General features: G+C 35.9%; 2 protein-coding genes across 2 annotated transcripts; one reads left to right on the forward strand and one right to left on the reverse strand.

The window, feature by feature from the left end:
* On the reverse strand, nt 1–20119 carry LOC146133668 (puromycin-sensitive aminopeptidase-like). Its single transcript, XM_083397564.1, has 21 exons — nt 19968–20119; nt 19478–19640; nt 19168–19237; nt 18324–18471; nt 17541–17643; nt 16659–16738; nt 15931–16079; nt 12675–12789; nt 12030–12151; nt 10840–10987; nt 10206–10316; nt 9278–9410; nt 8392–8521; nt 7661–7805; nt 6160–6382; nt 4663–4763; nt 4110–4208; nt 3373–3480; nt 2624–2779; nt 2138–2185; nt 1–625 (listed from the first exon to the last, which is right to left on the reverse strand). Exons 1-21 carry the CDS (start codon nt 20091–20093, stop codon nt 488–490), a joined length of 2616 nt encoding a protein of 871 aa, XP_083253690.1. The 5' UTR covers nt 20094–20119; the 3' UTR covers nt 1–487.
* A 1899-nt stretch (nt 20120–22018) lies between these two features.
* LOC146133669 (sulfotransferase 1C2-like) lies at nt 22019–24281 on the forward strand. Its single transcript, XM_083397546.1, has 4 exons — nt 22019–22237; nt 22912–23024; nt 23550–23724; nt 24086–24281. The coding sequence occupies exons 2-4, from the start codon at nt 23019–23021 to the stop codon at nt 24193–24195; spliced, it is 291 nt and encodes a 96-aa protein (XP_083253672.1). The 5' UTR covers nt 22019–22237; nt 22912–23018; the 3' UTR covers nt 24196–24281.
* Nucleotides 24282–26353: the final 2072 nt, after the last annotated feature.

A 26353-nucleotide genomic window follows, 5' to 3' on the forward strand; every position in this document is an offset into this window, starting at 1 on the left:
TCAGACAACCACCGAAGTATATCAGCAAAACGACGACTGTATATAATTCAAAAAAACAAATGCGATGCCAGGGTTTGTATTATAAGCGGCGCACAATAGAAACGCTCTACAAATCAAAACATGGAGAACTTTTGGGATTAAATTTCTGAACTTTGCAGGAATTTGGTCAGCAAGTGAGATAATGTGAACGACTGGGCACGTTTTTCAGTACCGTAGAATATGACTGGGAATGTACCTGCAGAAGTCCACACTGAATATATCATGAAAGATTAACGATATTTTTCACAAGAAATTAACGCACCGTTAATATGTGATGACGAAACATAATTTGAACAGAAGTAATTTTCTAAATATTATGATGAACGAGATTAAACAGTAAGTTATATTTGCAGTGGCATATACAACAGGTATTTTTTTCTTTTTCTTTAACTCTCAAAAAACAAAGTCCTTTGGCACACAATAATCTGGAGCCATCCCTGTCACGTGATTAAGCGGTCTGCTGTTTCAGCCAATCAGCGATCTTGGCGCCGTCACGTTTCCACCAATCGCTCTTGAGACGAATCTGTTCGATCGACTGTTGCACCGTGCGCTCTGCCGCCTCCGCCGGATTCTTTTTGAAAAAGTCCTGCCGCGAGTTGTCAGTGTTAAGTTTATAAATATTTTATCTAGAGAAATTTAACTATTGAATAAAAAGCAAAATAATAGGCCCAGTAAGCCTGAATTACAAAAATGGGACAGCTCTGCCTTTATTTTTTATTGTTTATAAATAAGAAACGGGTAAAAAGTTGGGTCTAACTTTACTTTGCTTCCCCAGGAAAAAAAGTTCGAAAATCATCAAACATTTTTACGAATAATCAGTTAATCACAATCCTTTCCTACTAGAATGTCTAATAATATCGGATAGTAGCTGATACCCGATGTCAAGTGGTAATATCCGTCTAGTCCAGCGGTTCTCAACCAGTGGGCCATGGGAACATTTTAAGTGGGCAACAGACCAATTTTATAAAGCTAGATTTAATGAGGAATTAAGTTTTATTTGTATCACTACACTTAATTTTACAGAAATAATGGCTAGGAATTTAAAAGAAATGTAAATTTATTGTTCAGCAGCTAGTACCTCACTAATGAACGGTTAAAGAAATAATCTGTTTTGAAACATGTTCTACTGTTTTTTGTTCTAAACCTATTTCATAGTTTTCAATTTTCATAAACATTTATTGGGCCACAAAATTTTTCAGCAACGAAATGGGGCCACGAAAGAAAAAAGGTTGGGAACCACTGAACTAGTCCGATACTCGGCTGGTAACGGTGCCGATTCGATACCAAATAAATATAGGATTTTCGGCATTTATTTGCGACTCAACCTTGAAAGGAAAATTTATCACTAAATATAGTAGGTTAGGTTGAACCTAAGCAAAAACGCGTTTGGTGATATTTCCTTCATTAACAATTATTAAGTTACAAAATTTAGACAGTTCTTTTTTATTCAGCCCGCGATCGTAAATCCTTAACAGGTTGAGGGGTAACCCCGGGTTGGTAGAACCCCCCCGGACAGAGGAGTCCGACGGTGGTTCATTGTTGTTGAAAGATGAGGGCAACATCGGTCGGTTGCTTTCTAGCGACGACGAAAACAACATCTTGGCGACATTTTACACACTTACGATTTATTACTAGGTTAAACCTAATGGAAATTTTGACCTAATTACTCGAAAAAAAATCTCTTGCTTTAGTTTATTTATTTCTGCTTGTTTGAGCTTTTATATTACGTCATAATGCATCGGATCGAATCGCGATATTTAAAGATTTCCACACTGGACAAGTATATCGGGTATTGGCGTCGGAATAATGTCAAGTATCCCTAGCTACATATAGCTCAATTTACAAATACATATCCTGCAGTGGTTCTTGTCACCACTTTAGCACAAAAAAAAAACATGAGCAGTGTTTTTTTTAAGGTGTTTTGGGGGACCGAAACGGTTCCCCGAATTTCTCCAGCGGTTTCCCAAATTTTGGACTTGCAACTTTTTGGTATTTAAATGAAACACTTGCGGTCTCTTAAAACTGCTTAGCGGTCACGCAAACTAAACCTTAAAAAAAACCCTGAGCATGAGTAATGAATATCGCGTTAAGCACATACCTCAACTTCGTCAGCCATCTCTTCCGATCCGAAGTTCTCGGTGGTTTGCTGAGAAAATAAAATTTCATTTAAAATTATCTAGGTGGTACATAAATGAGATACGGATACCTAGGCCATGTTATGAGGTTTTTTAGGTTTATTCTATTGTTAAGGCACTCGAATAACTGTCTTCATTGAAATGTTTGCTTAAATCGTCGAGATTTATTACTTAGACTGCGACTGTTTAATAGAAAATAACTTGTTTTATTGCCAACGTGGAATAAATATTTATTATCATTTTTTTATTGGTCTGGAACAACTTCCTTGGTTTTAGAACGGGAATTAAACAAAAAACAGTTTGCAACGTTATGCTTGGCAATTAAAAACAGTAAATTTACAGAAAAAAAAAATTCGAAAACTTGTTTCAAAACTGTGATATAGCTAAGACAAAAAAAAAATTGTAAAACACATAAAAAAATTATTCTAATTTCTCGACCGCTCTCCAACCTTGACTAGTCGCGAGATGAGGAACATTCCCTTGTACATCTCGTGCAGCTTGTCCCAGTTGGACTTGACGAATCCCCAGGTAAGGTCACGACCGACCTTGTTGCACATCGCAGCAGATCCAATCACAAACACGCGGTCGTTAGATCGGACACGGTCCTGGGAAGAAGTATTTTAATCAATTTAATCATAAAAATAGTGAATGCTGGTAAACTGCATTACTCATTTAATACAAACAAGCTGAAGCAGCAATAATCAATGATAATGAAGAAAAGCAAAGGGATTGTTATGGCAAAGCTAAGGTTTATTCTTTTGGTTTAGTTTTCCTATTTTTTACAAAATTCCAGGTAAAACCATCCTGTTTAATTTGGCAGACTGCGGCAGAAAATCTTGGTAATTTATTTTTTTAAGTTCTTCCGGATGGTTGTACTAGCAACGAGGGAGTGAACAACACTGCTTTTCAAAGACCTAAAATTGGATTGCTTAACGTTTTTTGATAACAATTCTGAAAAAAAAAAACAGTTTAAATGCTATGGTCAGCACAACCACAAATAGTTGAAAAAATCGTTTAACGATAGCACCTTCTAAACTGCACATAAAATAAAAGACAGTTCGGAGACTTAAAACATAGGATGTTTCAAAGACTTTGTAAGATCCAAAGTGACCAGCAGGTTCAAATGTACAGAAAAATCGACAAAAAGCCCAAACATTTCGACTCCAAGCCAAAGGTATTTAAGGCAAGATGGACTTACCGACATTGCGAAGTCGAGCACTTCGCCAAGCAGCTGAGGGTCTTTGACGTAGCCCAAGCTTCGTTCAATGCGGTTCTTCTCCTCATGCATATCGGCCGTCTCGTGCAACTAGAAAGAACAAACATGTGCTACGCTGTTTAAGGGTTGTTACATTTTTTAACGGTTCTTCTTTTTGGCTTGTTTGCCTTAAGGCAGTTGTCTCCGACATTTTTATTACCCGACCCCAATTTAATTAAACTGAAATCAACATTCACATTCGACCCCAGTTTGATTTCAGATAACCAATGCTTGAACTAAAAAAAACACAAGTAATTGACCATCCTTAAACTATATACAAATCCAGATTCTGTTTTATTTGTTTTAACATTTTGTATATGCTCGTTGCTCTCGTTTGAACCACGGTCGCAAAGAAATCACCTAAACTGCAGGAATTGATGAGTGATGAATAGGTTTAGGCGACCACACATTGGGTCACCACTGCCGTATAGTATATTATAAATAAGGATGTCCGATAATATCGGATCGGAGCCGATACCCGATTGCAAGTGTTAGCATCGGTATTCGTCCGATACTAGGGTGGTATCGGTGCTGATCCGATGGCAAATTAACATAAGAATTTCAGCCTGGATTTGAGACTCAACCAGAGAGATTTGAGACCCAACCAGCAACTGGCATGGAATAATAGCGTCTTTTTTAAATTAACTCGCAAAAAACACGACAAACTTAAGGGCGCTTACCTTCAGCATGGTTTCGAGGTCCTGCTTTCCTCCGTGCGACAAAACTGTGCCGTACACTGGCGCCCGGAGATCGGCGTTCAAGCAGCACGACTTGTCCGCCTGGAAAATATAGAAAGTACATTAAAAAAATGGCAGCCTAGAAAGTCGACAAGAAAGAGGTTGAACGACGCGATTTTTTTATCGAAAAAACGAAAAAAATTTGCCTGAAAAATTAAAATTTAACAAAAAACTTTTTTTCTTTTTTTTTTTAACATACTACGAAAACGCTTTTTAAACAAATGCACTGATGTATGATGTACTGGATTAGTGACTTTGTATCGTTAGTCATTTGTTTTAGATGTTTCCTTAGCCATTAATTAAAAAAAAAACGTATATTTATGTGCACAATGTTTTTTGTTTTGAAGAAAAGTAAATCAAACAGTAGCAGGTTGAGCAATTGCAAGAAAAGTAATGTTCATCAAAAGAATCAGCAAAAACATAAACAACATTTAAAGCTGAAATTGCCGAAAAATTACAGAGAAACGCGGAACAAGCGGAAGAGGTTTTGACTCACGTGGGAGCAGAGTCTCTTATTTGCTTCCTGAAGAGTCTTCTCGCATCCACATCCTCCCATCTTCCCGATCACCAAGCTCCGGAGCATGCTGTCCAGGTGGCCTGGATGAATAGGAGAATAAATAATAATAAAGTTAAACCACGATTCCGTAGTCGGTTCAAAATAACCAGCCTGGTTCATTGTATAGCAGAGGTTCGTATTTACACACTGTGGTTCTAACCTTGTTTTATTTTTTTACTTGTTTTTTTTAACGATACTCTTGCACATAAACCTAAGCTAGACATAAAATAAATTCAAAGAAGACTTGAAAAACAACCCTGTGGATGCTAGGATGAATAGAAGAATAAATAATAATAGAAGTCCAACCAGGATTGCGAAGTAGGGTAAAAAAAATCCCGAGTCCGACTCGGCCCGAAAAAATAACTCGAGTTCGGATCAGGCCAAATTTGCCAAAAATCTCAATATATGGCGGAGGTAAAACTTTTAACGAGAACAAATGGCTACAAAATCCCTACGAAAGAAAAAAAATGGCGACAAATACCCAACGAAAAGACAAAGCACTTTCGAAACACATAACTTAAGCTAGACATAAAATAAATTCAAAGACAAAACAGAAGATTTTTTAAGAACATTTCAATACGCTAATCAATTTAAAGATTTTGTGGCAAATTTGAAATTAGCGAGGTTGAAAACAAACGGTCACAAACCCCCGACAACCCCAACACAAACTTAAGCTAGATAAAAATAAATTCAAAGATCATTCGAAAAAAAAAACGTTTTAACTTAAGCTGGAAAATAAAATAAATTCACATAACTTAGCTAGAAGTAAAGTTAATTTCGAAGAAAAAAAAAGAAAGAGGGTTTGTTCAAGGACATTTCAATACGTAAATCAATTCAAAGACTGTGTGGCGACTGCAGATCCTGGCATATGGCGAGGTTAAAACTCTAACGAGGACAAATGACTACAAATTCCCTACGAAAGAAAAAAAGGGCTACGAATACCCAACGAAAAGAAGCTAGAAATAAAATTAATTCGAAGACTTAAAAAAACAACAACAAAAAACAATTTTTAAAGGAGTTTCGAATACTTAAATCAACCCAAAGACGTTGTGGCAACCCTGATATATGCGAGGTTAAAACGCTTAACGAGGACAAGTCTACAAATTCCATATGAAGGCCAAAATATTACAAATTTACTATGATAAAAGCTTGAGAAGCGCACCGCTCCGAACAAAAATCAGTAAGCAAGGTCTAAAACTTTAATACAAATATGCATTTCGCCTATAAATGGCATCATCAGTTCAGTTCTGTTAAATACACATTCTGTTAATACACATACAAAGCAAATTTACTATGAAGAACAAAATGGCCAGGAATTCCGTATGAAGGACAAAATAGCTAAAAATTTCATATGAAGGACAAAATAGCTACAAATTCCATATAAAGAACCAAACTCGCTACAAATACCCCACGAAAGTCAAACCCGACCCCACCCACCTTCACCCTCCTTTGCGTCCCAACCCAGATCGTCGGCGATCCTCTTGAAGAGACTCTTGGTGAAGACCTTAAAGTTGGCGTGAGCCTGTTCGTCGTTCCAAAGCAGAGTGTTGAGGCTGCCTATCTTGGCGCTGACGTCATTCCACACGGTGTAGTTGGTCTCGTTCTCGTAAGCGGCCAGCGCTTGGAGGAAATCGGTGGTTGGCGCAACTCCGGAGGTTGCCTTTATATAAGAGGAGTTAGTTAGGTTAATTGTAAGTTGAGGGAGCCTTTATATAAGAGACGGGGATCCAGTTAATTGCTAAAGTTGTGACTAAAAGAGGGAGGCCTTATGAAAGAGTCGGGGGTAAGTTGCTGCAAGTTGAGGTTGCTTTTGTAGAAGGAGATTTATAGAAATTTTTAACTATCTTGGTCGCTATCAAAAATTAAATTCGTAGGTTGAATATCAGATGCAGCCGACTTTAATGACCTTTGAAGGTATTTCGCTGCTATCTGGGAATCCGCATATCAATCAATATATCTATAATATATGTATCTCAAATCACTGTTTTGAAGTTATTCATTTAATCTTCGGGGGTAATTTATTTAAGCCATTAGAAAAACATTCAAAGACATTAAAATACTTTTCATAGAAAATTTATAGCGTTTCAAAGGCCTAAAATTAGATTTTTTGGAATATCTTTTAAAAGAAATCAGTGTAAATACCTTAGTTAACACAATAGAAAATATTTGAAAAAATCTCTCGCTTTAATTGCACTTTCAAACACATAACTTAACTTACGGCTTTAGCTGGATTAATTCAATGACTCCGAGAAAAATACAAAACACTTGGATTCAACCTTTTAATACGTAAATCCATTTAAAGACAAAAGACCTTGCGGCGACCATGATTGAGGTAAATGACTTGATAATAACATGTTGCCTGCGTTATAGCAAGGATTCCACACACTTTTACTAAAATAATGCAGACATTATAACACTTTTTAGAAAAATAGCTTTTAAAAGTCCTAAAATTGGATCGCTCGAAGCTGGTCATGAAAACTCAATACCTAATACAAAACATTGCTTTTAAAAGCATTTTGACACATAAAAAGTCAAGGGGGTTAAGCGACGCTAAACACTATAGAATAGGTTTTAATGAAGTTACAAATATACATTGGCTTAAAATTTTTATATTGTCTCGGCGTGGTTCAGACCCACGTGCTAAATGTGGTTCTAAATATACCTATATTTATACCAAATTTTTGGCCAACCTCAACAATATGTGAACGCAAAATGTTTCGCGCTTCGCGCGTATATTATGAGTTTCATAATTTATAGTATGTTTTACACTATGGTGTGGCAGTGATTTGGCCGTCAAGGCGCCGTGTACTGGTTCACCTCAAAAACAAATATCCTCAACCCGCCACTGTTTTACGTAGTGGGCCTTCAATAGCTCTTAATAGAGTACTTTGGGCCGCGACAAAAAACGTTTGCCGACCACTGACCTACACCAACTCACCAAGGCAAATAGGTCGCTCTGTAGACCGAGTCGGTCTCGAGCCGGCATCGATTGATCTTTAACTGCAGCGATGAGTGTGCTGAGAAGTTCCTGGCTGTAGCGGACTCTGTAGAAGCCGTGAAGACCCGGGTTCACCTTCACCCAGCTGGAATAAGAACGATTTCGGTTAAAAAAAGTGGTAAACAATAATAATAGCTAGGGATTATTTTTTACTGCCGAAAAATCGAAAAATATGACTTTATATTTTGAAACATAGGACTTATTTATAACAACGCAGTTCTTTCATTGTTATCAGTTTCAAACCTTTCTTTATCATTAAAAAATAGGACTTTAACGACTTTTTCTGTACCTAATAATAACGCATCATTCTGCATTTGTCGAACGTTCACTAATGAAGACATGGGGTTGACTTTTTTATTTCTTTAAAATTTACACCATCTAACTAGAATGTTTCTTACAAATTAAATGTGATATTGTCAAAAGGCTGGTACTCAGGCATAGGCACGCGGTGTAAACAATAAAATTCTAAGTTTTTCCTAATTTTCACAACATTGATTAAAAAAGCAAAAGTACAGTTGCACATTTAAGCAGCATATAAGGAGTCGCTATGGCCCTGTTTGGAAAACAAAAACTTGTTTTTTTAATAAAAAATGAACGAAAACTAGTATCTGATGGTTACCAAAAAAAAACGATACCATTTCAACAAGGGGAAATAGTTTTACCGATCTCACCTATCTCGTGACACGTTGTCGATCGTAACCTCGGTAGAAACGTCCTCCAGCAAAATGGTTTTAGCGACATCGTGTGGTGCCGCCGAGGTGGAAAAAGATACGGGAATACACCACTTGGGGGCGCTGTCGTCTGCAAGTAAATTTTGCGTTTTGTTCAACTAGTCAAGTATCGCTTCTTGATAGGTGCTATTTTTTTTTTCTCGTCCGTATTTCTATTTTGTTGTTCAGCTTCAAAAACAAAAAAAACTACTAGTCAAGTAACTGGGTTTATGCGTATGTATAGAATTTCTTCAAAGATTAAATCTTACACTTGACATGCGACAAAAACAGATTCACGAAATTACATTGTTTTAATAATCGAAAAGCAAGACTTGAATTTGTTGACAAGGAAGACATATTTCATATTTCTAGTAAACTCGAATCTGGATAATGATATGGTACTGTGAAAACCCTTTAATTGAAGTTGCCTGTACTAACAGATTGAGCAAGCATTGGGGTATGGTTGTTTCTCGACTCGCTCCTCTCTGAGCCTGCATAGCTCAGTTGGTAGAACGACGGTCCCGGCTTGACCGGAGGTCGTGAGTTCGAACCTCACTGCAGGCTAGTTGTTTTTCTAGCCTGCCCTGCTTGCATCATTGATCGACAGATTCGTTGAAGAGTCTGCAATGGCTTTCGGTGTACTATATAAATTCGAATCTGTATCGTTTGTTGAATATACTGTTGCTGCCTAAGTGCCAGGCATTGTATCAATTGTTCTTCCGGCAATAATAATAATAAATATATATATATATTGCAGGAAGAAAAATTTTCCAATTCATGTGTACTTTTTTGGCTAGTTAAAACGGCAATGCTTTTTTTAATTTTTGAACAGAGCTCAAATATTTACCTGTGGTGGTTTTAAGGCTGTTGGCTCTGAACTTGCTTTGTGATATTTGCAGGGTGATGCTGTTGTCGGTTCGTTCCTTGCATTTCACGTCGAGCACAGGGTAACCCATCTGTTTGGTCCAAGTACTCATCACCTGGCAATATAAATTAACTTTACAAGCCGTTATCGTTGGTCAAAAAGCGAAGGGCTAGACCACAGTTGTCAAACACACATGTGGGTGAATACTTCATTGAATGATTTGGTACTGTATATTCCCTTCAATGTGAAGTTGCTTGTACTAACAGAATGTAGCAAGGCGTATGGTTGTTTGTCGACTCGCTTCTCTCTGAGCCCGTGTTGCTCAGTTGGTAGAGCGGCGGTCCTTGTATGGCCGAAGGTCGTGAGTTCGAACCTCACTGCGGGTTAGTTGCTTTTATAGCCTGTCCACTGGCATAATTGATCGACAGATTAGGTGAGTCTGCGATGGTTTTCGGTGTACTAATGATACGTAATCGTTGGTCAAAAAGCAGCTTCAGAAGGGCTAGATCACAATTGTCGAGCACTTATATGTGTATTTTTCATTGAATGATATGGTACTGTAGATCCCCTTCAATATGAAGTTGCTTATAGCTTATATATGAAGTTGCTTGTACTAACAGAATGTAGCAAGCATTTTGACGGATGTTTCTCGATCGCTCCCCACCGAGCCTGTGTAGCTCCTTTGGAAAGGGACGGTACCGACCAGAGGTCGTGAGTTCGAACCTACAGGCTAGTTGTTTTTCTAGCATGTCTTGCTTGCATTGATCGGCAGATTTGGTTAGTCTGCGATGGCTTTCCGGTCTAACTTAACCAGTGATTTTAAGGGATTTTAGTCTGGTTTTGCGAATAACATTGCAATTTACCAACACCAGTGCGAAGTGTTTCAGTTTACAAAAATGTACACTGCTACCTTTTCGACTGGCTTGCCACTTGCGTTGCCCAAAGATTCCCAGAGATCTTCGGTGAAGGCGTTCTTGTAAGCGTGCTTGGTCAGGTAAATGTTCATGCCCTTGCGGAAGCTCTAAAAAACAGAAAAAATAAGCATGCTAAACACTATTGAGGTATATTAAAGGGATTGATTAAACCATACTAAGGTACTAAACAAAACTTTTTTATCCTTTTTTTTCATTTTCATTTTAACTTTTAATGATAGGCCATTATTTCTGGCATGTGTCATGCTCATGGGCCGGTTGATTAAGCTGCATTTCATTTTACCTTAGTAACATTAGGATCACATTTTTTATAACCAATTACAAAATTCTAAACATTATTGGCCATAATTGAACGTAATACTATAAAAGGGTTTATCTTTATGGAATCCAAAACCATTGGCAGCAGGTTTCTGCTTGTCGCTCACTGTTTCGCTGATGCGTATATGTATATATAAACAATAAAACTAACGTTTAAAAACCAGAGTAAAACCAGGATCGTCTGACAGACATTTTCTGATCCTGCTTTTACTTGTTGTTTTTTTGGCAAAAAATGGTTAATAGTACAATGTTTAGGCTTCTAACCATTTCATTTAAATAAATACGTTTAATTACTTCATCTCCGATCCAGTTATGCAGCATCCTGATCACCGATGCTCCCTTGCTGTAAGAGATGATGTCAAAGATCTCATCCACCTCATCTGGGTGTCCGACTGGGATCTCAATTGGATGGCTGTTGTCAAGGGCGTCCAAGTCCATCGCTCTAATCACGAGAGTTCAAGTTTTATCATTATTCAAGGATATTTTTTTGTGTGCAGACAGATGTTTTCTCCCATTGCTGGACTTACTATGGATGTCAGCTAAACTAAATCCATGTTTGATAAACAAATAAATGTTAACATTTATGGGGAAAAAAACTTAACCACATAAACAACATGGATTTATCCCAATTAACCACTAAATCACTTGAATAAATCGAGTGTGATTTGTGGCAAATAATTTTGTAAGATTCCTAAACTTGTCTATTTTTATCCAAATTTTACTTTTTACTGGAAGCTTAAATTTATAATACAAAAAAACATCCTGTAAACTAAGGTATTATGTATTTGAGTCTTGCCATCCTTCGTATGTAGTTTATATTCGATTCATTCCTTTTAACATTTTTAATGCGAATAGAACCACCACCAGGGGGCAGCTGACTCGATATACCTATGGTCTTTCGGTGCCCCCTGGGAACTCAGAACCCTTATTTTCGTAGCAGTGTGTTGTATTATTGTTTAATTTTGCGTTTGATGTTCTGAATAAATGCATCTAGCTATCTACATGCTCACAAGAGTACAACTGCTATGGCCTTTCAAGTATACTTTCTTGTTTTTGTCCGAAGCGGAATTTTCTCCAAATGCTGGGCATACTATTAATGTCAGCTAAACTAAATCTATGTTTGATAAAACAAAAAATGTTAACATTGGTACGAAATAATTGAGCCACATAAATAGAATCTATTTAACACAATTGGGTGTTTAAATACTTGTAATGGAAATAATTCGCTGTTCTTTTGTGGCAAAATTTATTTGAAAGGTTTTAAAAACTAGTTCCTTTTGATACCATTTACTTGTATAGGCTACATGTTTAATGTCAAGTCCAATTCTGCAATTCTTACAAGGATAAAAAACTTACTTATTTTCGGAAGACTAAAAAAAGTATTTTGCATGAAAATCATTTGTATTTCTGATTAACCGAACTATAATAAAAATGATTACTAAAGTAACAAATGTTGATCGACAAACAATGTATGGCCCACCCACCTGACCAAGTCGTGGGTAATGAACTGAGTCCAAATGTCGAACTTCGGGTGGCAATGATCAGTTGCAAGGTATTCCATGAATGATGCAAAGCCCTCGTTTAACCAAAGGTGAGTCCACCATTCCTGAAAGTAGAGGTTCATGTTATTCACATGTTGTGTAATACAGAACTTGCATATCTTACCTAATATGTATAATTTGCTCATCTTAGGTTTCCAATAAAGCATATGTTTATGGTTGAAAATTACACATTTTTAATACAAACTCAAATTTGTCAGTCAGAAATTTTCCTTTCAACATATTTTTTGTCATTTAACATTTTTTATTATTGCCATTTAAACTTTGCTTTTGATTTACCTTGTGTTTTTAACTTGTATCATTAAATTTTAATTTTTTTTATTGAAAAACGGCGAAAAGAAACAGCTTTAAAGTGTAGATCAAAATGATTCCAAAAATAATCCCATAATTGCTAAGTCAGTATTTACAAGCAGTTGTACACAAAGTAACACCATGTCAGTTAAAAATTTACTGCTAGTAGTAAAGTAAAAAGAGCTAAATGTTTTTAAAATGAACATATATAATGCTTATACATAGTAAGGCACAAAATGCCCTTTATAAAATAAAAACTTTTTAGGTGAAAACACGTACCATTGTGACAAGATTTCCGAACCACTGATGAGCCAATTCGTGGGATACCACTAGCGCCACCCACTGACGACTATGGGCCGATGAACTGGTGTCGTCAATCAACAAAGCCGTCTCCCTGTATTACAGTAATGCCTTTTAACAACAATAAGACTAACTTGCGCCAAGATATTTATACATGCCACTGTCTATTATAATACAGTAAGGCACCAGTGTTTAGTAAAATATGGAACCATAAGCAATTTCTACATGGCACTGTCTATTATGCCAACTTACTCTACAGACCCATAACAAGCTAACTTTATTTTGGACTAACAAACAAAGCTTTAACAAAGCCGTCTCACTGTAATAGAGTAAGGCACCAGTGTTAAGTGAAACATACAACCGTTTAATTTTGTGTACCAGCTACTTTTATCGCTGTATTTACATAATAATGTTGAAAAACATTACAAAAGTATTGGTAATCTTTGAATTAGTAGCATGTGTTTGCCTTATTTAGAAACTGCAGTCTATTTGAAACACAACAATTTCTGATTTTACACTATAATTTTTTTAACATTGTAACCTGCTTTATAAATACAGTTTAACCTCATTTTTTGTTGTTTGGAAGTACCAAAATAGGTCAACATTTGCAAATATGTCTACAGCTGAAGAGAATTAGTTAATAATTTTTCTGATAGTAAAAATTTAATTATGTTTCTGTCAATTAATATCAGCATAGTTACAGCATACATTTTAAAAATATCGATTTATTGTGTAGTGTGGTTGTGTAAAACAGTGTTTATGAATGGTTGACCCAACGTGCGCAAGAGTGACAAACATCATATGGACATATGCTTTCATTTTGATTCTTAAATGAATAAAGAGTTATTCAACACGTTTAAAATTCTGTTTGTTATTCTAATTTGTTGTATTAAGAAACATACTAAAAATAATTCTAATTGTAATTTGTTGTTCTAAGAACAGAGTAATTGTAATTTTAATAAGTCATTCTCAGGAAGAATGTAATTACTGGCAGTAATTATATGGGCCGAAAATTTATTTTCGGGACATATCTTGTTTTTGCCGCTATTCTTTTTTGGTTTCCTATGGTATGTTTCAGACCGAGTTTTGTCCGAAGCTTTATAGAAAAAGTAGACATCGTAGAACCTTCAAATTTCCAGACATGGCGTAGAGTGGTATGTAGGTGCTTTGTAAAAGTTTATGAGGCTGCACTCCCAGGGGCCTTTGCTTGGGGGGTAAAAACCTGAAATATTGCGTTTTAGCACTTTGTAGCTAACGACAGCCATCTAGCAGCAGAAAAACTTTCATACAGAATTCGTTCATATTCGCTTGCTTTGTCCAGCTCGCGTCGCGACGAGGCGGCTGCTGGCATCCCTGCTGCGCCCTATTGTCCCGCGCGTGCAACATTTGTGTTGGAAGTGGCTTGCCTAGTAAAACTATGCACATGCGACTTGCCTTTCATAAAGAGGCCTCTCTAAGTAAAAAAACCTATTGCTCTTACAACACAAAATATTTTACCACCGCAAATTTAAATGCGAATCCTACAGGCAGTGTACACATCTCTGTTAGCACATGTTGTAATTGTTGCACCATTCAAACATATCAACACCAGGTCTAAGCAAATATAATTATACAAGGGCCGCAACAACAAAAAGCTTAAGTTTAACGCATTCTTAACGACGACGTTACAAAGCTACGTCATAACATGGCGTCATAAATAAATAAATAAATCTTGCGTTTATTGGATTTAAATTGGCAAAACTTTCAATATAAAACGTGGCTTATTAGGCACATAAACGTGTTTGCATATTGCTCAAAACTACAGATTTAAACTCTGTTTCAACAGTGATTGCTCAGACCAAGGCATGGTAAAAATTTACACAGTAAAAGTTGGAAAAAGTATAGCAAACCATAGACGTTAAATCATTTAGAGAGAATGAAAATATTGACTTTTTAAACATGCTAGCTGACCAAAATGTAATAACATGGCCGTAAGCATTATCTACGTAAATTTTTATTGATCAAATGTATGTTTCGATCATTTGCCAAAATCTACGCCATATTTGAACCCCCTTCGCTTCAAAGCCATAAGTTATTATATTATTATACACAACTTATAATTGTGTGTAGATATGTTGGATTGGAGTAACATACAGAACAGGTGCAAATAGCAAATATTCTCCAAATACGATGTTTCCAATATTCTCCAAATCGTATTTCATCGTATTGTCGCGGTAATACACAAAGAGGTAAGGCCGTGAATAAAGTTTCACCCACCGTACAATTAACGGAGGGAAGCATTTCGAGTAGGGATGTTCGAGGCAGAATATCGGCGACACATTTATAATGCTTGCTTTAAATGCGGCGTCAGCATTTTTTGGGGCGACCAATTACTTCGCGATAAGCTTCGCCTAATAATTAAGTGTCAATAGGGTGTATTTACCGCCGCAAGTTTAAATGCGAAATCTTAAGGCAGTCTACGCCTCTCTGTTAGCACCTGTTGTGCATCTTGCTCCAACCAGCATACCAACATCAGGCCTAAACTTATCTAGCAAAACTTTCGATTTAATAGTTTGCGTATTAGGCACGTAATAGTGTTTTTCATATTGTTTGAAACGACAGATTTAAAGCCTGTTTTAACAGTGATTGCTCGGACCAAGCTATGGTAAAAAATTACCTAGTGAAAGTTTGCAAAAGTATAGCAAACCATAGGCGTTAAACCATTTTTAGTCTTTAAGAGAATGATAATATTTGATTTTCAAACACGTAAGCTGGTCAAAATTTAATAAAATGGCCATATGCATTATCTAAGTAAATTCTATTTATCAAATATATGTTTCGATCATTCCCCAAATTCTACGCCATATTTGAACCCCTTTCGCATCAAAGGCATATTTTAAGTGGGGAAGTTTTCGGCCCATATCTGTTTTTGCTTGCAGAAACAAGTTAAGGAAAATGAAAAACAAAATATATAATATAAAGTACACAATACAAAATATTAAAAAAAAAATTAAAAAAAAAAAAAATTAATATAAAGTAAAAATTGAAAATAAACACTAAGCCCTGAAAATATATCCCCTGACAAAATATACAACAACCGCACCCCCGTCTAGTTTTAATTGTAATTAACTAATTTCATTCTGTAACATCATGCAAAGTTTGTAATTTTAAACAACCAAAGTAAACAAGAAGATAAATAACGAACAGTTCACCTGCAGCTACATAAAATTAACAAAACATATTATTTTTGAGTCACCTGTAGGTAACCAAACCCCAGTTTTCCATGGCCCCAGCACAGAAGTCCGCAATAGCAATGAGGTCCATCTTTGCGAGGGGGTATTTGATGCCAAAGTAATCTTCATAAAATGGCAGAGCCTTTGTTGCAACCTCCAATGCAAATTTGCCCTGCACAAAAAGGTGGATTTAACGGTTGTATGGAAAGTCTTGCGTTTTTAGGCACAGATGACGATTTAAACCATTAAATTTGTGCCTTTTATGATACTATTGAGCAGTGTTTTTTTGATATTTTTAGGTTTCAAAATAGTCTCGTAATTTTTTTTCAATTAGAGATAGACCGATATGTCGGATTAATAATAGTAACGGCCGGTATCGCACTTCTAGCGATATATCGGTATCAGTAAATTATGACGGATATTAGTGTTTACTGTAAAATAAACAAATTTCCCAGTTATGGAACTTTTGAAATTGTTATTTGCTTTTATTTTAAAGGCTGACTGGTTTAACATAAAACTTGCGGTCAGCAAAGTCGAACTTTAAATAAAACACGTCAGCTACAAATTAGTGATATGATCCCTTAACTAGTATGACTGATATATGTAACCTATTTATTACTATTTTAATTACCAATTTTTAGCTAGATTTATTTGGGCGTTGCCTAGGTTAAATGGGTGAATTTACCACTTTAATATTTTCGAAAGAATCAGTTTAGTTCATAAATAAACGCATTGAACAAAACTAACATACCTGTGACGATTTTCCTGTTGGTGCGTACACTCTTACTTTAACCCCAGTCGGAGTGCTATCTTCAATGAAGTCAAACTCACCTTCAAGAAAATTTTTTTATTGCAAACTTAACAATGTGATGTTATACAAAACTACAAAAGACCTGCTACATTTCAACATCCGATTGGACTTAACAGGGAATTAAATAAAAAAAATTAGACATAGAATGAATATCAAAGCTCCTACAGTAGCAGTGTAGCACTATAAACATTTGGAATAACTCCATACTCTTTTTAAACATCTGGTACATAACCCTGTATGGCAGTGGTTCTCAACCTTTTTGTTTTCGCGACCCCCTTTCAGTTTTCGATAACCTGTGCGACCCCCCCTTTTTTGTGTATCACACATAAACTATACCATCTGGCAGAATGTTCACATTTCTAGACAGAATGTGTTTAAATTAAGTAGAAAATTAATATTGTACTTGTTAAGTAATAATGGAAAAATGACAACTTGAATGGTAAGTTTGAAGAAACTTGTATTATCTCGCTTTTCCCTGAATTGGTTGAGTGAGAAAACAGGAGTTTTCAAGTGTCATACAACAAGTACTTAATCGTATATAACAGTTCCTATTTATATGAAACAAAACTATTAGACTGAAGCTATGCCATTGATTAAATTCAACTTGAATGGTGATGTCTGAAACACGACTCATTCACTGAAATAAATACAATTTTCACAATTGTTAAATTAGCGGTTGTTCTTGCTCCTTGTTTGTACTGAGTTTGTTTACTGTCAAATAGCACACCTCCCCCTGACATATATATTTTTAACTGAATGCAAATATAAAGCATTTAGTGAGATCGATATAATCAATTTAACAACTATTCAGCAAACTCTTACCAACAACAAATGCCAGCAAATATGTTGACATTATCGGTGTCCGCGCATATTTCACCACTTTGCGACTAGTGTCGTCAGCACATTCGCTTTCATCAGTTACGTTCTGTGAATGGCAAATAGAGACCCATGTTCACTTATTACACCAGGATCTGTTCAAAGTGGACTCAACACACAGTGTTTAGCATGAGTCAGTTCCCATTAATGGAAAAATCAGGTTTGTAATGCAACTTTAGTAAACAAAAACATTTAAAGATTATTCAAAAAAATTGTAGGATTTTAAATACTAACATTGTACCGCTCAATGTTTTTTTATATAATTAAAAAAAAAACAGAAAAGTTTAAATGTCAGGATCAACGCAAAATAGAAAAACGGTTTTTAATTAGCTTTATAATGGAACTTCAGAAACACATAACTTGGGCATAAAATAAATTTGAAGATCTTTGAAAAAAACATGGCATTTACATGTTAGCTGCTCGCCAATTAACATTTGATTGACACTTAATAATAAGGCAAAGGGTATTGCAAAGTAATTGGTTGCCGAAAATTCGCTGCACTACATGAGAACATTTGAAGCAAGCATAATAGTTGTTCCTCACCGCCACAAAGTTTAATCCAAAACGTGTCGCTCGCGAATACGCACTTGGAGGCAACTATCGCAATAAAAGGAATAAAGTATTTTAGTTTTAATTACCCGATATACACTCCGAATTGGATTTGAATAAGATTTAAAATCGAACTCAAGGATCTGATGTTATAACTTGAATATCTAATCAGGATTTTACCATGTTGGACAATGCCACAAGCTCTTTAGGCACGACAAGGGTTGTATCGAAGGTTGCTTTGATCGCTGGCTCGTCCCAGCAGGGAAAGCAGCGTCGAGCATCAGTGGCCTCGAACTGGGTGACAGCAGCGTACTTGTTTTCCCCGGTTCTAATGGATATAAATACAGACATTTGGCATCACTATTAGAAGAAAATCTTACTGACAAGGTAATGATATTTTTGAGTGAAAAATGTACATAAGATTTAACATCTAGTACATTGAATAAATGGAATACTTTGCAGAAAGGGTATTTATTTTATCAACAACTAAAAGGACATAAAATACTTGATTATATTATTTCTTGGTAGTTTGAATGTTACACAGCAAGCGGGGCTAACCCTATTATGAAGTATATTGTAGAATTATTCTTCATAATTTAAAATTATTGATCACCCAGTGTTTTTTTAAGGTGTTTTGGGGGACCGAAACGGCCCCCCAAATTTCTCCAGCGGTTTCCCAAAGTTTGGACTTGCAAGTTTTTGGTATTTAAATGAAACACTTGCGGTCTCTTAAAACATACTTAGCGGTCACCCAAACCAAACCTTAAAAAAAACCCTGAGCACACCTATCACTTCATTATATTATCTTGTCTTACCAACTTATCAGTATTCGTATTTTACATTTACTACAAAGTTGAGTTCTTTAGAAAATTTACATCCATAATTACCATATAACACATGAGAGTAAAGCAACACTAAACAAATATGAACATTTTTGAAGAATAAATAATATCAAATATCAAAGGTAAAAGTCAACCACTCAAAACTTGACGACCACAAACATATCATAACTTTTATTACTAACTTGCTTCTGTAAAATCCTTTCATTTTGTCATTCAACTCTCCTTTGAAAGTCATGTTGAGTGTACCAGGTCCTGGGAAAGTATGTTTGCACATATTTATGAATTGAAAATTACTAAGGTACACTACGCTCGGATGTGTAATGTAGCGTGATAGTGAACTGCAAAGCCAAAACGGGAAGTAGATTGACATCATCATATTAACTGAAGATGATACAAGCTTGTATTAAAATATGTAAATCAAGATGCTATAGATCTACTCGACTTTTGGGCTTTGCAATTTAATTTTTTGACAAAAAGGTCTAGACAACTCACCAGATGGAAGTTTATTTGGAAAGGAAAGAACGACTTTTTCATCAGCAACTTCAAAATTAATATCACTTGATGCCATTTCTTGTCCATCTCCTCCGACAAAAGTTGCAGCTGAAATTGAGATGTCAACGCAATTGAGAACAATCTTTTCAGTTGCATTGTTTACCTGCACAACAAAATAAAGCACAATTATTTAAACAGAAGACGCTTTTGGCCCACATAGCTCCAGTATTCCCAAATGGATTTTATACAATGATTTGGGTTTAGATTAGAATCAATTTTTTATTTCAGTTAAATATTAGTTTGTTAACGGTTAAATATTCCAAAAAAGTGCCGATGGGCTATTTGCCCAGTTCATCATTTGGTGATCATATATAAGTTTAAACTGTTTTTGCCTGAGGAACAAAATACCGGGTGAATAGCCTCCTCCTAAACATAATTAAGGAAACAAAGATGCTGTATAAACATACAATACAAATAAAAACAAGTCAACCTTGACTTCAACGGATTGCTTTCCATCGAACACGAATTCTTTGAGGCATGGTTTGAGCCACAAATCATAGTTCACCGGCACAACGTCGGTTGGCAGTCGCGAAAACGGCTTCTTTTGCGGGGCCATGCTGATAGAAGAACTCAAAATTTTACAAGTTGAAAAAAGAGAATTACTCGATACTGGAAGGCAAAAATAAGCACGGTGGGCGACTTGAACGACTGAACAAAATACTCGCATTCCCGAAAAACTAAGTTCCGGGCTAAAGCACTTGTGTAAAGATACAGAAAAAGCGAAACTAAATGTTGCAACACCTTTCGAAACCCTTTCAAAATTAAACGAAAGCTGCGTGGCTTTTAAAGCATTTTTTCAAATCGGGAATTTCCCAGGCGGCCTTTTTTGAATATTTAGGGGTCGTGAACCAAAAAGATTTAAATCAGGAACTTTATTTGTTGTGAACGCTGTCACTGTTGGCAAATTCCAGTTTTTAGCAAAACTAGCAGAAATGAAATAAATTTTCCCCAAGAGGAAAAAACGTGAAATAAAAAAGCCAAAATAATGTTCTAATAAAATATTCCTCTGTCAGTTACGGATTCGGGTATATTTTCGAATTGCTTTTGTTTGTATAACAAATAACTGACCGCGGCGTATTTCATCAATTAAGAAAAAGTATAGGCTATTTGAAATGTTGTGGAATGCAATTTCGACCTAAATTTTGGGGAAATTTTGAATTTACCGCAATATAGTACAGCATCACTACAGTTTTGTTGCAGATGTCATTTATATTTTCTTCGTTTAATTATAACCAAGTTACTAAAATTCAACAAATAATGTTATATCCGGCCCCGATTCGTCATTAATCCAGCCCGTGATAATAATAAAAAAGGTGACTTAAATACTCTCTTAAAAACTCTGGAGCGTTAAAAAAAAGCTTTGTGTATTAGTTTGAGTTGCACAAACTCAAATTTTGGAGCGTGCGATGTTACACACGGCGCCTTCGGGCCAAACTGATTTAAGCGAAATGAGCTATAGGCCTACTAAAAGAAATATTGAAAGCATATTATTGATTCGCCCAAAGCGCGAAATATTTGTGCATTTATATAGTTAAAACAAGCACAAAATACAAATAGCGTCTGACAGTTAAGCGCGTCCTATAGACTGGCTACATTTAGGCTACATGGTTAATTAGCGCTTGTGAGATTGAGAAAACCGAGTTTTACATTTACGACAAACTATTTTTGTTCACATATTACTTGTTACGACCGTAAGAAATCAAGTAGTCTTAAGAAGAGCACTGTTCTCGAACAAACGGGTGTCCAATTAGTCCACTGAAGGTAAATTATATTTGCTTTTCAGTTCGCAAAATCTACCTTATGACTCTTGATGCATCAGGCACATAAAAAATAGGACCAACGGCTGAAATGGCTGGACCGAAATCACGTTCACATAAAGCGCGAGAGCGTAAGTAAAAAAGGTTGGATGTGCTATTTACTGCACCGTGACTATATTGCGAACTTGCGCAAACAGCAAACACCTGCATAAACTATAGATGTTTGTCACAGTTTGTCAGAAGTGCCATTCAATGAAATAGTGAAAATGCTACATAGCGCCTTTAAAAAGGATTGACTCGAATTGGGCAATCATATAATTAAATAGTGCAACGTAGGCCTATGCATGTTAAATGTTTGGATTTAGGAGGTAAAAATCAGCCAACTACACTTATTGAGGTGGTCATGGTCTCGTGCCTCTCGTCACTAGACCAAGACGCCACAAATAGACTTCACTGAAATCTCTCTCGTCAGTCGTCACTAGAGCAAGACTTCACTAGAATCTCTCTCTTAACTAGACCAAGACACCGTAAAGGCTTTGTCTAACTTAAGGTGGAGTGTTTAGGAGCGACTCTCGTACTCGGATCGTATTTCGTTTCATCGTTAGGCTAATTCTACTCTCACCGCTAGAAGACAATTCATTTTGATGCGTCTGCTGGTCGTGTGTAGCTCGTGTTTAGCCTGGTGTATTCGATTGAACTGTCAGTAGGGTGGTTAGAATTGTATTGATAAAAGAACGACCAGATTTAAACTCTAGAACGGAGTAAAGTTAGCTTATCATTATAAAAAATATTTTTTGTTATTAAAGTTAATGTTTTCTGAAACAGAAAAAAACAAGGTAGCACTTAATTAAGTTGTTTGCAAAGTAAAATACAAATTAAAGAAACAGCAAGTCACGAGGTTAAATCATAGCCCAAGGCATTGCCAAAGCAAGCCAAGTCCAAGGTAATTCAATGGTATCAACAAATGAAAGTAAAACAACTGATAAATTCATTCCAATGTAAGCATTACTTCACATAGTAAAGGTAGCTTTGCCCCAAGTAGGCCTATTTGAGGCAGCTGCTTTAGCAAAAATTCAGTGCGCTTAAATTCTTGCTTAGAACAAGTTTTGTTTTTTGTTTCGACGTATTTTAGTCGAATGACTAGACAGTGTTGAACCGCTTTAATTCAGGGCTACGTAGTGGGACTCGGGACTCGACGAAGTCCGTTTATATTACTAGAGTCGGACTCAGGACTCGACGGAGTCGGTTTATTTTTCTTGAGTCGGACTGGGATTTGGGACTCGAATAAGACTATGTTAACTACCAGAGTCCCGAGTCCGACGTGAGCATTCGCATTACCAACTTTTAAAATTGTTAAGGCAAAAAAAGTAAATTGTAGAGATAGAATAGCATGTGCTAGAATATTTGCCAACCAGTTATTGTGGGTGGGTGAGTTATATGACATCCCTATGAGTGGATTGCTGAATATCCACCTTATATTAGTTAGTTAAATGGATTAATACAGGCTGTCTCAAAGCCAGAATCAGGACCCGAAGTCTGATTCGGAAGTCGGACCTCTCGTTGTATTTTGCCGCCAAGCAAAAATAATAAGTTTTAATTGAGTTATTTTTCGTTGAGGTCGTATCCCCACGCAAGTATTGGAAGGCGAATTCTACCCTTACCACATTCTGTCCTGGCTTCCCTACAGAAACCACCCCAAGGTCCTCTTCCTACGCTACGAGGAAATGAAGAAGTTAAAGCAAGTCGCACTATTTATTTCTAAAACGATGATGCCAGGATTTTTGCGGAATATATATACCTTTGAAAAATGTCCGAACCTTGTTTTACTCGGGTTTTTAAACTTTGGGTTTTATTATTTTCTAAAAGTTTGTAAGTGTAAAATTTCGTTTGAATAAAAAAATCTTCCTGAAAGAGAAGATCAATCAACCAAACAATTCTTGTTGCTAATTAAGTAGTTTCTTGGTACTTCTAATGCTCTTATAAGTTTGAAATTCAGTTCACTAAATTATGCACTCTTATCATTGGTGTGGAACCAGAATCGTTTGTTTTTTACTATTCGAAATTAAATGAGATTCTGTTATTCGAATAAAAATTCTGATTATAACGTCTTTTCCTATACTTTTTTCCTAACATACTTGATATAACATTTTAACAACAAATATTAGTTTACTTAATTTATTATTTTCATACAATCATGTGTCTTTTTTTTGTAGAGGATTTTTTCTTAAATAGCAGTAAACCCTAAAAATTACATTAAGGATCCGGTCGCCAATGTGAAAAAGATTGCCAGTTTTATTGGATGTGAGCTGAGTGAGGATGACGCGGTAAAAGTTGCCCAACGCACTTCGTTCAAAAGCATGAAGGGGGCGATAGAGAGCGGTCAGTTCGCCGACAGCAAACTTCTCGCGGAGGTGCAAATGTTCAGAAAAGGTAATCTAATTCCTATTGGAGCCTTTCGCTTGTTTCCACGCTTTGCGGCATTTGTGTTACTCTCAGCTACGAGATTCTACAGCAAGAAGAAATTTCATAAGATTAAAAGATGCAAAAGTCCCCCTAGCACGACCAATTCCTTAAAAACTGTTTTATTTTTCCTTATATATCATTTTACCTTCTTAAAAAAGTAATTGATTATTTTTTATGACTAATTACCAAAATTACGCAAAAAGTGACAGAAATAAATGGTAGGCCTATATTCTATGATAGGCTGCAACTGACGCTACTGTCTGATACCCGGTATCGGCACCAATGGATTAGTATGGACGACCACTACATAACGTAACTTCTGTTTTAGGTGAGATTGGCGACTGGAAAAACTATTTCACAGCGGAACAAATTAAAAAGATGGACGAAATATTTCAAGTCAAACTCAAGGGTACAGGAATCACCTTTGAATACGAATAGCGATTTGCACTTTAAACAACTCGAATACCTTTGTGAATAGATTGCAAATATATGAGTGTGTTCAATTGTGTATCAGTATTAAAACATAATTTGAAATAAATAAACCTATTTGTGTCTTACGAATTATTGAACATTTTTCACTTTTTGCAACGAAGATTTTACCTAAAGACATTGCTTGCTATGAAGGTATACATTGAGAGAGTTTTAAGAGTTTAAGCTAATCTGTTTAAAAAAAGATGGGAAAATAACAAATTCCCGTCGACGAGCCACGAACTGTTACAAACGGAAATGTTTTTATTCAGACGTAGGCCCGATTTTCAGTTTGACACATTCTCATTGCAAAACATGGCCTCAATGATTCATATCTATACAGGGCGATACGTGATACTCTTTTGTGTGTATTCTTTGTGAGAGGCTTAAAATCATTACAACAGCAGCTTTAGTTGACAAAAGAGCTATAACTGCAAAATGAAGATTTTTCTGCTATGCTTCATGGTTAACTTGTATCTCTGTTCTTATGCGTTTAATATCGAAGAGGTCATATATCAAAACGTCTCAATTTTAACGAACGAGGATGCCTGCTTTTGCAGCTACCAGTTTGAAATAGAAAACGATCAACAGAGGTACACAAATGTATTTGATTGAACGCGTAAAATACAGTTGAGTCTAAACTTAAGCAGGTTGTCCAAAGATTAGTTTCTTCGGTAGAAGATTTTATTACCCCATATACTTATAATGTTAACCTAGTTTATGTCTTCCAATGTAAAGATATTTAGTAATTGTATGTAGCCCCTTATAGGCTAGCATGTCAAGGGGCAATCACAACCTTACAAGAATAAGTGTGGTTATGTGGACAACACTACAGAGCTACATACTATTCATATGACCGAAAGAAAAAACGAATAATTTAATTAGGGATAATATTATTAATATAAATAACAATTAGGGGAATATTCAAAGATCGAATGGTATTATCTTTTTTCAAATGCATCGTGCGGTATAACAAAAATTGTTTTTGCACATAACGCTAAAAAATTGACTAATTGAATAAATAGGAAAGACTTGAACTCCAAAACTCTCAACTCGCTTTAATTTTTAAAAAGGAACGCTTTATTCATTTTCTGACATACTTTAAAATATTTTTTTTCGACACATTTAGATGCTAAAAAACTAATTATAAATGCAGTTTAAACGCAGTGGATTTCAAGTTAAGGGTCTTTGTTTTTTTTAGAAACAGCTTAAAATTGTTTTGGATGCCGCCACCGATAATCTTCTTAAATCATAAAAATAAGGATTTTTTTTAACAGGATATTGCTCTCGTGCCCCGGTTGCAATTCCAGCCAATCAGATCGTCTGCTGCGTTGCGACCTCAACTTTACGTCGGTGGCTACGTCATGCATTGACGTCACGCCTACTATGTATTCTCTCACTTCTGGCGACGGCTTCGGTTTGACAACTACCTTCTACAGCCGGACTATTATCGTAAGTTAGATAAATATTTCAGCTGACTAAAAAATGCCCGTTTCCAGCGTTATTTTAAGTATTGTTAAAATTACCTTCACACATTGCTAATATTTCGAAGGTCAGCTGCGGACAATTTTTCTGGTGCTACATTATTTAGTCCTACGTTAAGCTACGCTAAAATAACTTAATTTAAGTAAACATACAGATTCTCAGTGTACGTTTAAACAGAAAATACGTACCAGCTGTAACTTCTGTCTAAATTGAAACTAAAGTGAAACGAATTTTACATCCAGTTAAAATGAACGATAAATTAAAACAAGCCTTTACTGATCTTAGCAAACAACACAGGGGTGTAATATTTAACTAAACCTGCCAATACAAGTATCATTTAACACTTGGCACATAATTTACATGCTTTTGCCTGCTTTGCAGACATGCGCTGTCCTTACGGCTTCATTATGCAGCGCAACAGTCCAGCAACTTGGAGCTTGTTTCGAAGGAACCGACTACGGCGCTTTTTGGAACCTTTCCTCTTTTACACCTCCCTTCGGTAAAATGATAACGTTTTTATTTATAACTTAATGATTTGCAATTGACAGCGAGCCAAATGGGCGATAGATGGTTTCGAAGGCGTTCGAGATTTTTGTTTACTTGTTAATTTTTTGTTCAGGTATGTTAAAAAACGCAATTTTTG

The sequence above is a fragment of the Ascidiella aspersa genome, chromosome 9 (genome assembly GCF_963924565.1).
Source record: "Ascidiella aspersa chromosome 9, kaAscAspe10.2, whole genome shotgun sequence".
NCBI lineage: Eukaryota > Metazoa > Chordata > Ascidiacea > Phlebobranchia > Ascidiidae > Ascidiella > Ascidiella aspersa.

Bases quoted from the DNA above. Each gene is read 5' to 3' on its own strand.
- LOC146133668 (XM_083397564.1), bottom strand. From the start codon at position 20,093: ATGGCCCCGCAAAAGAAGCCGTTTTCGCGACTGCCAACCGACGTTGTG. The intron at 19,238-19,477 runs GTGAGTTGTCTA...ATACTTTCCCAG, and splicing joins TCCAAATAAACTTCCATCTG to GACCTGGTACACTCAACATG. The intron at 17,644-18,323 runs GTAAAATCCTGA...TGCCATTCACAG, and splicing joins TTGTGGCATTGTCCAACATG to AACGTAACTGATGAAAGCGA.
- LOC146133669 (XM_083397546.1), top strand. The intron at 23,725-24,085 runs GTAATCTAATTC...CTTCTGTTTTAG, and splicing joins GGTGCAAATGTTCAGAAAAG to GTGAGATTGGCGACTGGAAA.